Source organism: Protobothrops mucrosquamatus, unplaced genomic scaffold (assembly GCF_001527695.2).
Source record: "Protobothrops mucrosquamatus isolate PMUCROS unplaced genomic scaffold, P.Mucros_1.0 scaffold2707, whole genome shotgun sequence".
Taxonomy (NCBI): domain Eukaryota; kingdom Metazoa; phylum Chordata; class Lepidosauria; order Squamata; family Viperidae; genus Protobothrops; species Protobothrops mucrosquamatus.
The window spans coordinates 60550-77288 of record NW_015388752.1 but is presented as its reverse complement, the minus strand read 5'-3'; the positions used below and the strand labels follow the sequence as shown (position 1 = coordinate 77288).

General features: G+C 47.5%; 1 protein-coding gene across 1 annotated transcript; it reads left to right on the top strand.

Moving 5' to 3' along the window:
• Nucleotides 1-6700: 6700 nt before the first annotated feature.
• On the top strand, nucleotides 6701-12987 carry LRRC8A (leucine rich repeat containing 8 VRAC subunit A). Its single transcript, XM_015825602.1, has 2 exons — nucleotides 6701-8857; nucleotides 12712-12987. Exons 1-2 carry the CDS (start codon nucleotides 6701-6703, stop codon nucleotides 12985-12987), a joined length of 2433 nt encoding a protein of 810 aa, XP_015681088.1.
• Nucleotides 12988-16739: the final 3752 nt, after the last annotated feature.

Here is a 16739-nt window from a genome sequence, read left to right as displayed (position 1 = left end):
CCAGAATATATTTGGGGTGCCTCGGGCAAGGGTGCGTTCAAGGCAGGCCCAGAAAGGAAAAATACCCCAAACGGGTCACTTTAGGGAAGGGAGGTCAGAAAGGGGGGGGGGGACGTTCAAAAAATGGAAAACTCAAATGCAGGGGGCTTGACTGATTCTCGGATGAGGGGGTTTCCAGGGGGGTGTGTGAGAAAGCCAGGCAGGTCAGAGAGCCGTGCCCCTCCCCGCAAGGAAGGTGCAAACAGAGGCCTAAATGCACTTTAGGAATTTATGATTTCGGGGGCAGAGGTGGGAAGGAGCCCTGGGGCAGCCCAAGAGGTTCTCTCTCTCTCTGTGTGTGTGTATTTGCGCAGAAGATGAAAGGGGAGATTGGAAAATCATGGCAAAGCGGAAAAGGGCTGGCCATGTTACTAGTCCCTGCCCTGGAGGCAAGGTGGCGAAAGAGAGCAGAGTGTTTGAAAGAAAACTCAGAGATGGCCCGCCTAAAATCTCCGGTGGGGGTGTGCGACTTCAGACTTGGGCAAGCCTGGAGGCATTTGGGGGAGGGGGTTAACCCAGTCTCCCGGAAAGGTGAAACTGGGAGGGGTAGGAAAAAGATGGAGGGAATGTGTGAAGGAAAGCAGGACTGGCTGGCTGCCGAAAGAAACGTAGGCGTGCTTGCAGGTTTTAAGGCAAAAAAGGGGCGGGTGGGAAACAGATAACTAGGTGACTAACTTTGCATTTTGTGGCCAACCCTGAGCCGTCATTGTTTTTACTCCAAAGGCTTGGCTGCAGGAGACGCCCTGCCCTTGTGGCTCTGGTGCTGGTACCCTTGCACCATTCTAGCCTGGCACTCTGTGCGTGTGTCTGCATCCCTTCAGCTGGTTCATCTGGGGTAATGCTCCCCCTGGAGTTGTTGGGAGGGAAGGAAAAGGAACATAGCTGAGTGTTGTCATTCCAGGAACCATGCCAAAATGTCCTTTAAGACAAGGATGGAGGGAAAAAAAAACCCAACAGGGCTGCTCCTGGTGCAGATAGACAAGATTGAAGATTCCGGGAACTTTCGAAAAAGGAAAAACATTTTCCAGCTCTTCCTTTGACTGGCTGCTGGAGAAGGACAGCTCTTTAAGGTGTGGGAAGAGAGGGACTGAATGGGGAAAGGATGTTTTGGTCGGGTTATTTAGGAGCGAATATATTTTGATTCATCAAATTTAGCTACCACCATCTAAGGGAGCAAAAAAAAACCTGTTGTCAAGCAAGATCATGCATGGTTAAGTGAGTTTTGCTAAGTGAATCACAGCTATTTAATAACAGGCTTGTTAAGCGAATCCAGTTGAAGTCCACAAGTCATCAAAGGGCCATGTTTGAAGACCCCTGGACTAAAGGAAGGATTGAGCATTTCTTTCCAAAACAGGCCCCTGACAAAAGGTTTCTCTTTCCAGCACAGCGAGGTCCATGGCGCTCGGAGGCTGCCTCCCCACCCAGCGTCCCTGCCCGACCAGCAGCTTTGAACTCCAGCCCAGATTGCTGAAGTGCAGATAGCAGAGCGGAGAGGAAAGCCCGGCAGCTTTTTCGGACGGGGCAGTGGGGGGGGCATCCCGGGAATGACCGGCTTGGTAAGGCGACCCTTCTTCTCTTTGAAGCCATAAAACAGGGAGGGAGGGAGGGAGCCATTCCACTCACAGGTCAAGCAGCCAGCTGACCAGACGCAGTTTTGAGGTTGCTTCTAGTACAGCTAGTCTTCAACTTAACAATGTTTCATTTAGCGACCGTTCGAACTAGGAGAGGAACAACCCTCAAGATTTTTTCTCCCCTGTGGCTGGAATTATGTAAGGGGATCATAAATTATTCCTGAGAAGCTGGAAATGGGATCGCACGGCTTGGGAAAAGCCGTGTCGGATTCTTGGAGATTAAAGGCTGCGTGTAGCTTTTGCTCTGGGCAAAGAAATCGCAGCTTCTCTCCTTAATGACTGACTACTATTAACACCTCACAGAGGGGAAAAAATCGCAAGTGGCAAAGTGGGTTGCGTTCTTCTCACACATCTCTGTGTGTGTGGGTGTGTGTTGCACGCGTTTGGCTGTGCAGCAACAGCCCATTAAGGAAGATGGAATCGCAGCACAGGTGGAGAAATACTCTGATTTTAAAAAATACAGATAGTCCTCACTTAACGACTGCTTCCTTTATGATCATTCAGAGTTACGACAGCCACAGAATGGGTGCTTTGAAGCAAATAAAATCATACATGATTCCCCCGTGATCTTGTGACTTCACCTTGGGCAGGCCAGCTTGAGAACTGGCTAAGGCATTTTTGAGGACACGTAAGCCACCATTTGTGATGGGTTTTTTTACCAGTTTCTGGCATTTTTCCCACTCGAAATGAAGTGGCTTGCTTAACACCCGTGGGGTTCGCTTTACGACCGCTGTGAAAAAGTCCAGAAAATTACTTCTGGTCACGTGGCTCCCTCGACTGATGAGCGTAATGGCTCGTGGCCATAATTCCAGGCTCAGTTCTGGCCATAAATTGTGGACTATTTCTATCGCAACTTTAAAGGTGTGAGCAAACTACTTGGGGTGGTGGTGATGGTGACAAGAAAGGTCATAAAATGGGGCAAAATTCATTTAACAAATGTCTCACTTAGCAACAGAAATTTGGGCTCAGTTTTGATCCTATGTCAAGGACTGCCTATATTTTTCAGTTGAAGACACTGGCACTGCAGAGTGGAGATCTCATTTCTCACTCAATCTGCAGAGCTGAAGATCAGGGTTGCCCCGTTTAAAAGGTGCTGGACTTGGGACACATCCTGGTTTAATGCTGGGAAAGCCTCCTGGCCTCCCTCGCTATCCCAGCCTGTCCTGCACCTCACCTGAGTTCTCCTTCCGCAGCTGAACTGTAACAAGGCTGCCCTTGAAAGGACGATGCACGGCTCACGATGACTTGGCACTTTCCTAATTCATGAGCGCCAGCAGCACAGCTGGCTTGTTGGGTGGCTGTGTCATTGCATCGGTGTGCCTTGTTCACAACTGCCCATTTCCGTGCCAGTCTTTAGGCTGCCTCTCCTGTCGATGTGCAGGAAGGAGGAAACTGGGCATGTGGCCTTTGGTTTGCATTTTGCATTGGTTTGCATCACTTTGCATTTAGCTGAAACACGTTTCCTGTGTTTAATGTGCCCAAATCTGTCTACTTATGTATGATCAGATTATAGCATCGGGTGCAAACCTGCGCATTCCTTTGCTAGGGAATGCAGCATGAATAGTAAGATTTTGAACCTGTCTTCTGTGGTTTTTATTATGTATTGATTTATTGTTAAACAGTCGCCCAACTCCCGTGGAGCCTGTGGTGTATCAAACAAAACAAAACAAAAATCCATACTAAACAGATTAAAACCTAAAACCACAAACAAAAAAAATCAGCCCAAATCAAATGAAACTGAGCTTGGTGGTGGTCTTGCAGGCGTTTCATGACCCAACTAGGTAACATCATCCGTGCTCGAAGCAAACCCTGCTCTCTTCTAGCATGGATGATGTAACCTAGTTGGGCAATGAAATGTCAGCAAGTAAACAACCAAGCTCAGAGAATACTGTGGACCCTAAAGTGATGCTCCGTGAAGAACACAACACAAACTTGAATGCAGCATTAGAATCTTTTAATGGATCTAAATAGTGATATTTGGCTACACAAACAGTTGTTTATATGGCATATATCACTAGGGCACACTTTTCTGGAAAATACACAGAAGACAGCACCCTAAAATTAGATTTAAGTGGTGCTCCGGAGGCTGCCTTGTGGAGCTTTCCAACACATCCTTGAATTTTTCTTCCTCTGCAGTTGTGACTCCTTCAGAACGAGGCTGAAAACCTTGGGAACTGGTTTCTTTCTTACTTTTCCCAACCAGGTCGTCAAGATTTTGCTTCGTTCTTGAGAGAACTTTGTTCAGGAGGTTGAGGTTTTTTTTCTGTCCAAAAAAACAAGTTTACAAAACCCTTACTTGGGTGGGGGAAAAATAATAATAAAAGGAATAAAATAGCCAGGCTGGAGTTTAAGGGCCTGAGAACTTCTAACCATCTCTCTTTTGCCAGAACAAAAAACAAAAAAGCTGCATTTCCAAAGCTCTCATTTTGGGAGGAAAACAGCCCACCCACTGTGTTAGCAAAGACACACACACACACACACCACTGTTTATAAATCAGATAAGTGTTGGGCACAATTTTTTATCCTCTTGAAATCTGCCCAGTGTTTAGGAGGTAAGATTTTCCAGCCAGGAAACTGAGCAAAATTAAGGAAGAAAATTAGATGAACCACCAAACCAGAATTTAGAAGGTTTTACACAACGTGTCTTTGCAAACTCTTGCTTCTGAATAGACCTCTGCAGAGATGCCGGAATAAAAGAATTTCTTCCCCATCCCATTCTGTAATCGTAGGTACTTCAAATTTTGCAGCAGGGAAAATATACTTGGTTACAAATACAACTGTTGTTTAGTTAGAACTCAAATATTTTGTAGAGTACAAGTAGGGTTTTTAATTCTGTCTTATGTCTAGTCTTCTTGTTTTTCTCTCATTTTTATATACTGATACAGCCTTGCTGCTAGCCAGTAAAGCGCTACTTGTAGTCCTCGACTTATTACCATTCATTTAGCGACCGAAGTCACAAGGGCACTGAAAAAAGTTACTTAGGACCGTTTTTCACACTTAGGGCCGTTGCAGCATCCCCCAGGGTCACGTGACCAAAATTCAGACGCTTGGTTCATCTTTACGACCGTTGCGGCGTCATGTAGATTCCCTTTTGCGACCTTCTGACAAGCAAAGTCAATGGGGAAGCCAGATTCACTTAATAACCATGTTTCTATCTTAATGACTGCAGTGACTCACTTAAAACAACTATGGCAAGAAAGGTAGAGGGTTTCCTGTATTCATGGAACGAATCTTCAAACTATCCAGACTTCGAATGGGAGTAGAAAAGGCTTTTCGGCCCCCTTTCAGTGTAACACCAATGTAACTGAGACTTCTTCGTGGCTCTCTTTTGACCTTGACGATCTCCTCCTCCTGAGGATCTTTCCCACTTGCCTGAAGTTGTTTGTTCCGAAAGATGAAACTGGGTCATAAAAGGAACATGTTGTTTCCTGCAGTCACAAGTTTAAATAAATAAGGCTGGCCTAGCCAAACATGTCACCTGATTGAAACTGCACTCTCTTTTTTTTTTTGCACTTTTCTTTGCTTCCCTTGTATTCCGAAGTACGGCTTCTGAATTTTGAAAGCTGTGATTTATTTCAGGGGATGTGTAAAGCTTTATACAGGGGTGGGTGGTGTAGGAAAGCTTGCAGTCCCTTTGCTAAAAAAAAAAAAAAAAGCTGCACGGATCTCGTTTTTGCTGAATGCGGGTTTGTGATCCATCCTAGAGGGGTTTGCTTTCATTTTTCCCTTCTTCATCCCTGAGGGGAAAAAACCAGAAATGAAACGAATAATCCCCACAGGAAGAAAGTCAAACCCTAAGCTAATGAATGCTTCCTAAGTCTTGTTATCTCGTGGTTCTGCATCAGTAAGAGCAGATTAAAGCTGGCTGACTCCTAGACAGGTAGTCCTTAGCGTACGACTATAATGGACACAGCAGACACTTCAGCAATGCTACTTGATTGGTGTGGCATATAACAATAGAATCTTGTCTAGGTTTCCGTCTGTCCCATCTTATACTAAATAAAATCAAGGCAGAGTGACACTGAGTTTCTTTCTGACCCTTCCTTCAAACTCTGGGCCGTGTCATCTTTGCTACAATTTCTCTTTTAACAGTTTGCTCTTTCATTCCTGAACGTCAGCTCTACATTTAACAACCAAAAAAACAACAACACCCCTGTGCATCTAAAATGCAGCAGGGAACTTAAATTTCCAGAGGCAAGTCCGTCCTCTTTCGTTCAACTGTCTCGCATTTACAGCCATTTGTAGTGTCCCTTGGAATCTGCCTTGCCTCCGTTCAATTACGGTATATATTTTTTTCAGGATTCTTTAATTAAACACAATTAAGCTAAACAGGAAACCAGCCCAGCTGCAGACAAAGCATCCGCCTTGGCCTTACAGTTTCGATTCCAAGAAAGTCTTGAGTTCCTTATAAAGTCTTCTTGGAGAAGAAAAAAAAACTATGGATGATTCAGTCCAGCTTGTGGTTGGTTGGAAGCAGAAAGGTCCAAGATGGAGGGATTCAGAACATCTGATGGGTCAGAAAGAACTGGGCATCTTTGGTTCTAACATGGAGGTCATTGCAATGTTCTCCCAGCTCTTAAAGTCAAAACAGTCTCTCTTAAGTCCTTGATGGCACCTTCTGCCTTCCTGTCCTCCTTCAGATGTATCTGCCCTCAACCACCAGGAGAAACTTGTGGGGGTCTCTCACGGGAACAAGTCCTGGTGGGCAAGAGCTTCTCCAGGATGGGAAGGGGCCGGGCCTTTGAGTTTGGTCGTTGGCTCTGCCCTTGTTTCTGCTTTGCTAAAACATCTGAAGAACAGTTGCAGGAATTGGGTATGTCTGATCTAGAGAAAAGAAGGATTAGGGGTGACACGATGGCAGTGTTTCAATATCTGAGGGGCTGCTACCAAGAAGAGGGGGGTTACCTGTACTTTATGCCATAAGCTAAATAAATAATGAATGACAGGGTTCAGAACGCTTTGAAGGCCAAACAGCACTTCCTTACGTTGGCCGCATCTGCTGAGAGTTTTTTCTCTCTTTCAGGTGAACCATGATTCCCGTCACGGAATTGCGCTACTTTGCCGACACCCAGCCGGCGTACCGTATCCTGAAGCCCTGGTGGGATGTCTTTACGGACTACATCTCCATCGTGATGCTAATGATCGCGGTGTTTGGTGGGACCCTCCAGGTCACCCAGGACAAAATGATCTGCTTGCCTTGCAAATGGGTTACCAAAGATGCTTGCAACGATTCTTCCCGCGAATGGACGGCGGCAAACGTGGACGCCAGTTACTATAATGCTTCTCTGGGGCCCTCTGTGGAGCCTGGGCCCACCGGGATCAAATATGAGCTTGACCGTCACCAATATAACTACGTGGATGCCGTGTGTTACGAAAACCGCCTTCACTGGTTTGCCAAATATTTCCCCTACCTCGTCCTGCTGCACACCCTCATCTTCCTGGCTTGTAGCAACTTCTGGTTCAAGTTCCCCAGGACCAGCTCCAAGCTGGAGCACTTTGTCTCCATCCTCCTAAAATGCTTCGACTCTCCCTGGACCACGCGGGCTCTGTCCGAGACGGTGGTGGAGGAAAGCGATCCGAAGCCGGCCTTTGGGAAGATGAACGGCTCTATGGAGAAGAAGTCTTCCAACGTCAGTGAGGATGTGGAAGCCACCGCCCCAATGCTGCAGAGGACCAAGTCTCGGATTGAGCAAGGGATCGTGGACCGCACGGAGAACGGCGTCCTGGACAAGAAGGAAGGGGAGCAGGCCAAAGCTCTCTTTGAGAAGGTCAAGAAGTTCCGGACCCACGTGGAAGAAGGAGACATTGTCTACCGCCTCTACATGAGGCAAACCATCATCAAGGTCATCAAGTTCATCCTCATCATTTGCTACACGGTCTACTACGTCAACAACATAACCTTCGACATTGACTGCAAAGTGGACATCGAGAGTCTGACCGGCTACCGCATGTATCGCTGCGCTCATCCCCTGGCGACCCTCTTCAAGATCTTAGCGTCCTTCTACATCAGCCTGGTGGTCCTCTACGGCCTGATCTGCATGTACACCCTGTGGTGGATGCTCCGGAGATCCCTCAAGAAGTACTCCTTTGAGTCCATCCGAGAGGAGAGCAGCTACAGCGACATTCCCGACGTCAAGAACGACTTTGCCTTCATGCTCCACCTGATTGACCAGTACGACCCTCTCTACTCCAAGCGCTTCGCCGTCTTCCTGTCGGAGGTGAGCGAGAACAAGCTCCGGCAGTTGAACCTGAACAACGAATGGACCTTGGAGAAGTTGCGCCAAAGGATCACCAAGAACTCCCAGGAGAAGCTGGAGCTGCACCTTTTCATGCTCAGCGGCATCCCCGACACGGTCTTTGACCTGGTGGAGCTGGAGGTCTTAAAACTGGAGCTCATTCCCGACGTCACCATCCCGCCCAGCATCGCCCAGCTCACCAGCCTCAAGGAACTGTGGCTGTACCACACGGCAGCCAAAATCGAGGCCCCGGCTCTGGCCTTCTTGAGGGAGAACCTGAAATCCTTGCACATCAAGTTCACGGACATCAAGGAGATTCCGTTGTGGATTTACAGCCTGAAGACGCTGGAAGAGCTTCACCTGACGGGGAACTTGAGTGCCGAAAACAACCGGTACATCGTGATCGACGGTCTACGGGAGCTGAAGAGGCTCAAAGTGTTGAGGCTGAAGAGTAACCTGACCAAGCTGCCCCAGGTGGTGACGGACGTGGGGGTCCATCTCCAGAAGCTGTCCATCAACAACGAGGGCACCAAGCTCATGGTCCTCAACAGCCTGAAGAAGATGGTCAACTTGACGGAACTGGAACTCATCCGCTGCGACCTGGAGCGCATCCCTCACTCCATCTTCAGCCTCCACAACCTGCAGGAGATCGACCTCAAGGACAACAACCTCAAGACCATCGAGGAGATCATCAGCTTCCAGCACCTCCATCGCCTCACTTGCCTTAAACTCTGGTACAACCAAATTGCCTACATCCCCGTGCAGATCGGCAACCTCACCAACCTGGAGCGCCTTTACCTGAACCGGAACAAGATTGAGAAGATCCCCACCCAACTCTTCTTCTGCCGGAAACTTCGCTACCTGGATCTCAGCCACAACCTGTTGACTTGCATACCGGCGGAAATCGGAGCGTTGCAGAATTTGCAGAACCTGGCGGTGACAGCCAACAGGGTAAGGAAAGGGGAGACGGGGTGGGGGTGGGGCGCTTTGCAATAAAATCCTACTTGGGTTTTGCAGTTAAGAACCTAGAATAATCCTGCATCCAGTTTCGGTCACCGCAATATAAAGAAAGACACCGAGACTCTGGAAAAAGGGCAGAGGAGAGCGAGAGAGACAGAGACAGAGAGGGGGCTGGAGGCTAAAATATACAAAGAACAGTCACAAGAATTGGGTAGGTCCAGTCTAGAGAAAAGAAGGGCCAGGAGAGACCTGATAGCAGCCTTCCAACATCTGAGGGGCCGCCACAAGGAAGAGGAGGGGGTCAGCCTATCCTCCAAAGCACCAGAAGGCAGGACAAGAAGCAACACATGGAGAGTAATCCAGGAGAGATCCAGCCTAGAACTAAGGAGAGATTTCCTGGTGGTTAGAATAATTGATCGGTGGAAGAGCTTCCCTCCAGAAGTTGTCACAACCCCATTATCTGCTTTTTCATACCGGTGTGGCCTCTTTGTCCGTTCCTAAACTCTCTTGCTTCCTGAAATGCATCTTTGGAAAAGGAAATAACATGCTTTATTTGAAATATATAAAATATAACATATTTATTTTACGTTCTTTTTACTTTGTGAAAATCTCGCCCTTTTCTGGTCCCATAAAAATCCAGCGTTTTCTTGATTGGTAAAAACTTGCTTTTCCCCCAGCTATCTATACTTCTGACCCCCAAAACCCCCAACCACTTTCCCTTAAGATTTATACTATTAAGTTTGTCTCTGAGCTCCCTGTGTTTAGACAATGTGTTTTTACTAACACATTAGGAGATGCAATGAGGCTTTTTACAGACAGCTATAAAAAAACTTTATAGAAGATCCCCAAAGTAATACAGGGCTCTCGTTTCGGGCTTGACAATTATACGAGCTGAAATAACACAGCTCTGTGTACCTTTTGGGCTCTGTTTACTTGTTCAGAGCTTAAAATAAAGAGAGAATGGGACAAAGCTACACACAGCCATGAACTGGCCATTTTATCAGACCTGTTGCTGCAAAAATAAATAAGATTTTCGCATGATTAAAGTGGATTTATCAGAGAACAGCCTCGCTAGAAGCCTTTTGAATGAAAGGGCTTGTAAAGATTAAAAAAGAAAGCTTGCTATTTTATGCAGCAGGGCCGGATTAAATTTGATCCAGGATTTTTTTGTGTTTGTATTTTTAACTATTATGAGATAACTCTCGTTTCGTAGAGACTCTGTGCCCGTTTCAGGCCACCATTAACAAAACTGTGACCAATGACAGTTATTAATCATTAAGTTATTATCATTATTCAGTTGATAATTTTTAATGATTATATTTATTGTTTATTATGGTGATCCATCACTGGAGACAGCCTTTGTCTGGAATGACATAGGGTTTTATTGCAAGGGGTTGGTCTAGAAGACCTCCAGAGATCCCTTCCAACTCTATTATCCTGTTAAAAATCTGTATTTTGCAAGCATGCTTTAACGTTGCAGTAACAAGCAAAGTCAATATGGAAGCCAGATTCATTTAACAACCCTGTTACTAACTTAACAACTGAAGTGACTCAGTTAACAACTGAGGCAAGAAAGGTCATAAAACGGGGCAAAATTCACTTAACTGCCTTGCTTAGCAGCAGAAATTGGGGGCTCACTGGCGGCCGTATATCAAGGACTGTCTGTGCCTTTATCAAGGGCCAAGGACAGCTCCGTCCTCCGTACAAAACCCTCCACAAAACCACCCCTTAAAAAAACCAACTTGATTCTGTTTTAAAAGACAGGGCAGTATTGCCCATGATGCCAGTGCAATTTCCAAAATGTCAATTTTGTTCTTTTGCTCTTTGTGAGAAGAAAAGTGGGGGGACGTTCTCTTGCAACTGAGCAAACGGTCTCATTTCTTTCTCCCCCCCCCTTTTTTTTTTTTTTAGTTTCCCCAGTTCTGGGCAGGGCTCCAGTTCTCATGAGGCTGAGGGGAGATGGTCTTTTGTTAACGGAGAGGGCTTCCTTTTTCCTTTTGAAAAGAAGACTAAATTTAAAGTTCCAGTTCTTTCCCCTGCCAATTGGTTTCTCTAATTTGGCAGTCTCAGGCTGTGTTGGAACTGGCAGTCCTGCAGCAACTGTGTGTGTGTGTATGTGTGTATGCACCGGGTTGGGGAACCCTGCTTGGGAAAGTCCTTTTAAAACCACGTGTTGGGACACTGGCGTGTTAGGTACAATCTGTGGGGGTCCTCGCTGCTCTCTGAGCTTGGTGGTTTTCTTGCAGACGTTTCATGACCAAGCTAGCTAACGTCATCAGAATTAGGAGGGAGGGGGGTGCTGCTGTCTGAAAAAGCCACTATGTAGGACAAATAGGAGATTAAGTCCCTAAAGAGTATTTTTATTTATTTGTATCCTAGTTTTATTATTTTCACAAATAACTCAAGATAGGGAACATTTCCAACAGGCCTTCCTCCTCCCATTTTCCTCACAACAACGACCTTGTGAGGTGGGCTGGGCTGGGCTGAGAGAGCGGGACCGGTCCAAAGTCACCCAGCCGGCTTCTGTGCTTAAGGCGGGACTAGAATTCAGGGTCTCCCGCTTTCTGGTCTGTTGCCTTAATCACTAAATCAACCCAACAACTTTGTTGCTTCTTTTATTATTATGTTTATCCCGAGTGCTTCCCCTGAATGTTTTCAAGCCCAAACATTTGGAGCAAAAGAAAAACATTATTTTTTTAAAAAAGGAAACCTTTGAAACTGAAACCTTGAAGTCAGCTTGCTATATTTTCCACTCCCTGCCCTAAACCAGTTACCCTGATTTATGAACTCCGGATATTAAAATGCTTCGTGGATGTTTTTCTTTGCTTCTCCTTCAAATACAGTCACCCACCCACTTCCCTTCCTGGCTGTCTGCTTCACCCGTCTCCTGCTGTTTTGAAAAGTTTGCAAAATCTGAGTTTTCATCGCAAACATTCTTTCCTTGCTGGACCGAGGGGTTATCAAATCCGCTTCACTTAATTCTGGCCCTTTCCGTTGTTGTTTTTCTTCCGTTTGAAGAATTTAGCAAAATGCTGCTTGGGAAAAGCCAAGCTGGAGGTTAGCATCAGATCATCCTCCGTGAAGGTGGCTGTTCTGGCTCCCACAGACGATGTGTTGATCTCATTAGCTCTATGACAACAAAGCAGCAATAGATTAATTAGGGGCCCTTTCGCCTCCCTAGAGGCTCTTCCTGTTTTCTCTGCTGGTTTGTTTGCTTGGAAACAATTTATTTTCCCTACCTTCCAGCCCCCGAGGCCAATTTTACCAGGGGATGGAGCCTCTCTCCCAAGAGGAGGCAGAAATATCGGTTTTTAAAAGCTCATTTTCTTGTAAAGAAGACGGTTGTTTTCAATACTCAGATTTCTTAACGGCAAGTAAAAAAATCTTCGAGTGCGGGCAGAAGGATTCTTAAATCCAACAAATTTTGCATTCTGTGTATTTTTAACTGTTGCAAGCACAGGTAGACCACAGTTGAGCCCAAAATTTTTACAACCTTTCTTGCTATAGACTGCAGTTGTTAAGTCAACTTTGAACCGGTCGGGATCGAACTGCTGGCAGTGGGCAGAGTCAGCCGGCAATGCTGCGACACCAAGGCTCATACAGACTGGACAGCCAGTTGTCTGGAACGGTAGAGGCTCTCCTGCTTGAGCAGGCGGGTTGGACTAGAAGACCTCCAAGGTCCCTTCCCACTCTTGTTATCTTCTTATTCTGCTGTCCTGTAAAGTTTGCCCCCCTCCAGCTTCATCCTCCCTCTCTGCAAACGGGGATTTATTTCTGGCTTCGCCTCTTCTCCAAGCTGGGCCTGACCATCTCTCTCTCTCGCCTTCCCTCTTCTCTCCCTCCAGATCGAGGCTCTCCCCGCCGAGCTGTTCCAGTGCCGGAAAACAAGGACTTTGCACCTGGGCAACAACGTGTTGCAGTCATTGCCTTCCCGGGTGGGCGAGCTGACCAACCTGTCTCAGATCGAACTGCGCGGCAACCGCCTGGAGTGCCTGCCGGTGGAGCTGGGCGACTGCCCCTTGCTGAAGCGCAGCGGGCTGGTGGTGGAGGAAGACCTCTTCAACACCCTGCCCTTGGAGGTCAAGGAGCGGCTGTGGCGGGCGGACAAAGAGCAGGCTTGAACCGTTGCCCAAGGAGGAGGAGGAGGAGGAGGAAGCAGCAGACGCCGCTGAGCTGGGATGCTGCAGCCTGGCCCTCTTCCTGCCCCTGACCCCGCTGCCCCTGGCTCCCTGCTCTGGAGACCTTCGCCCGAGGGCCAGGGCTCCCTGACTGACAGCCAAGAAGGATCAGGAGTGGCTGGGAATGAGACTGTTTCTCTGCTTCAGGAAGGAGAGGAGAAGCAGGACAACTCTGGGGAAGGGATTGCGACTCGGCCCGTCGCTCTCGGAGGGGCAGGAAGTGGGAACTGGTCCCCTGAGGCTGGCACGCTCGGCCACCGCTGTGTGTTGGGGCAGAGAGCCTGGCCCTGCGGCTGTGTTGGGTGGTCCCGTCCTTGAGCGCTTCGCCCCATCCGAAGGGGAGAATGGCGCCCACCTCTCCAGCTACGCATTGCGCCAAGTCCAGTCCTACTCCCAGCGATGAGGCTCAGATCCTCTCCGAGAAGTGGATCGGAGAAGATTCAGCCTTTTTTTTTTTTTTCACCCAACGGTGGCATTTATTTTTTTTAAAAAAAAATTGTACTTTACTTTAGAACCCTATTTGCAAAAGTCTGACCTAAACCCCCTTTGTCTCCTGGAGTTTCTCCCCAAACTTGAGATTCCCCAAATCGTGATGGCAGAAATCACTCGTGTGTGTGTGAGATCAAAGAATTTCCACGTGAAGGATGCCAGCCTGTATTTTTCCATTAAAAAAGTCTTAGCAGTTGCAAAAAAACATTCAACGTTAGGCAGGCAGGGGAAGTTGTTAATTTTTAAACTGACATTGGACATTCCTTATAGGACTTATACATGGCTGCAGTTGGGAAATGCCCGTTCGAGGGGAACAGGGGCACCGACGATAAAAAAAACACTAAAAAAAACCCTTAATGTACCCGGTAGTCTTTTCTTTTCTTTTTTTTTTATCTGCTACCAGCATCTTTCCAGGAGACTAAGACTCCATCAGTATTCCCTTTATGGTTTTTCTTTTAAAATAACAGCTGGTCTGTTTTTCCGCTCTTTTCGTTTTTGAAGCCTCGGTTGTCCAAAGAGACATGATTTTGCCCCCATTGTCCGGTTTGATGCAGCACCAAACGGGTTGATTCCCTCCCAAGTTTTGAAAAGGCGTGGCCGAAAAGACAGGGCAGGGGGTTAGGGGGTTTTGCCAGGGGAGGGGCCGGACGCATTTCTTTGCAAGGAAGAAAGGAGTCGAATTTGCACTAGTGAAAAGGGGGGTTTTTTGACCCTCCACAAGTGGCCTAAACTTTCCACCCTGTTTGCATTTCCACCTGCCAGGTGAGCAAGGAATTAAGTTCCCAAAGTTCTCAGCCAGGATGGAGTCACAGTGTCCCCTATTCAGAAGGACTGGGACTTACTGAGTCTGCCGTTCCCAAAAAATATATACACTATATATACATGCATTAAAACTAAAATATCGTATCTGGATGAGAGTTGCTCCCTTCAGTCGGAAATGAATTGCACAGGCTCTGATCTGTGAAGGAGGGTAGAGCAGCCAAAGCTGGTTGCCATCTCTTCGGGCACCCCTGCCGCTGGAAGGTTGGTCTTGGCTGATCTCGAAGAGGTGGGGGACCCCCCCTTTTTTTCCCCCCTTCTCCCCTTTTCCAGCAGTCAACGGGACAAGCTTCCCTGCTGCCTCCGTCCGCCGTATCAGGAAGGATTTCTGCAGGCTGGCAACGCTACCAACATCCAGAGCGTTGTTAACCAGGCGTCGGCATTGTTCGTGTTTAAAATAAAGCTACTTGGAAATCCTCAAGAAACGACGGGTCTCTGGTCTGCTTTAAACCACGATCGTAGAAAAACAGGGTGGGAACCGCACAGATTTGTCTGATGTTCTTAACTCTGGTTAAGAAGCCACAACCAAGACAGTTGTCAGAGAAAAGAAATCTGAGTCTGGGCCAAAACTGTAACTCGAGAAAGCGTCTCAAAACAAGACTCCCCCCAGTATCTAACGGCAGACAGGGGTGGGAGGGGGGAAGCACATTCAGACTTGCAAGCTTCTGCCACTGTAGCCTTATAATAAAAGCAGCATTTGCATGCATGACTCTGGTTTCTTAGTTTGGACTTCCTTGGGGAGACTAAGGAGGAGTGAATTGAAAAAAAAAATAGTAACAGAAAAGTTGTTAACTCGAGAGAGAAAAACTGGCGGAGCGACTTTCCCACGCTCCAGGCCCTTTCTCCATCTCTCTGGAATGTGGAGAAACGAGTCCCAGCTTCTCCCATCTCCATGCTGGTTCTGCCCTCTTCTCTTTCACCTTCTCCTTTCCACCGCCAGCTGACTGGAAGAGCCTCAGCCGGGTGACCGGCTGACCAATATCGGCTTTCTGCGGAGATGCTCTTAAGGTAATTGCGCTTCGGAGAAACAGACGAGGTCAACATGATCTCGCCTTTGTCTCTTTTCAAGATCTGGCGCTCCGGGCTCTGCGGGGAATACTGGCAATCAGACAACCGGCAGCTGCCTAGGAAGCGCCCATGGATGGCCGAGGAAGGCCTTGGGTGATGCTGCACTCCGGCTCCCATCATCTCCGGCCACGTAATGGCTTTCCTGGGCTCGCAAGCTTACTGGGAGGGTGGGTTTGTTGGCCTAAATTGTTGTCCAAGAAACGGGAAAATCTGAACGGTTGCCCCAGAGCTTGCTGTATAATTCCCTGAATGTAAATGGAGGGAGGGGGGAGCTTAAATGTGGTTTTCAGGCAGTCCCAAGGAAATCTCAAGGAGAACCAAAGGGAAGATCAAAATTGAGCTCTGCCCCCTCCTCTTTTTGAAAAAAAATCTTAGGGGGATCAGAGCCAGTTTGGTGGTTAAGGCACCAAGCCAGAAACCGGGAGACTCTTGAGTTCTAGTATCGCCGTAGGCATGAAAGCCAATCGGGTGACTGGGCCAATCACCAGGTGATGGTGAGTTCTAGTCCAGCCTTAGGCTTGAAAGCTGGCTGGGTGACTTTGGGCCAGTCCCTCTCTCTCAGCCCTGCCCACCTCACAGGACCGTTGTGGGGGAAATGGGAGGAGGCAGGAGGAATATTAGGCAGGTTATCTGCCTTGAGTTATTTATACAAATAATAAAAGGGCCATAAACGAATACAAGAAATAAATAAAATCAAATTATACATGGCTGGCTGGGGAATTCTGGGAGTTGAAGTACATGCATCTTAAACCTTTCAGGCTTGGGAAACTTAGCCCTAGGCTACGCTGCAGCAAGCATGTTGTGTCCAGGTGGGACAAGAAAATCCTGCTTTGGTTCCCGGGTGGGCGCATTGCGTAGACCCTGGAGTGGAATTAATTCTGTAACCCGGCACCGTAACTCACTCTGGGGAATTTTCCAAGGTTTCTGCAATCTGCAAACGGTGTTTTGCAACTGGTGAACAAGGAAATGAACACCGTTAAAATCTGCAGGCCGTTTAGGAGATTTAAAACCAGGGTGCAATTCCCAAGACACCTTTACTATGACACAGGTAGTCCTCGTTTTAAAACCGTTTATTTAGTGACCAGTTAAAACGACCCTGAAAAATGTGACTTAACGATCGTTATTCACGCTTAACGACCGTTGCAGCATCTCCCGTGGTCACGTGATCCAAATTCAGGCTCTTGGCAACTGGCTCGTATTTATGACGGCTGCAGTGTCCTGGGGTCACGTGGTCCCTGTTTGCGACCTTCTGACAAGCAAAGTCAATGCGGAAGCCGGATTCACTTAACAACCGTGTTACTAATTGAACAACCCTCCCC

What these genes read in the sequence shown, in the direction of transcription:
- LRRC8A (XM_015825602.1), top strand. Translation starts at nt 6,701, where the DNA reads ATGATTCCCGTCACGGAATTGCGCTACTTTGCCGACACCCAGCCGGCG. An exon ending in TGGCGGTGACAGCCAACAGG is followed by an intron (nt 8,858 to 12,711) that starts GTAAGGAAAGGG and finishes CTCTCCCTCCAG; the next exon opens with ATCGAGGCTCTCCCCGCCGA.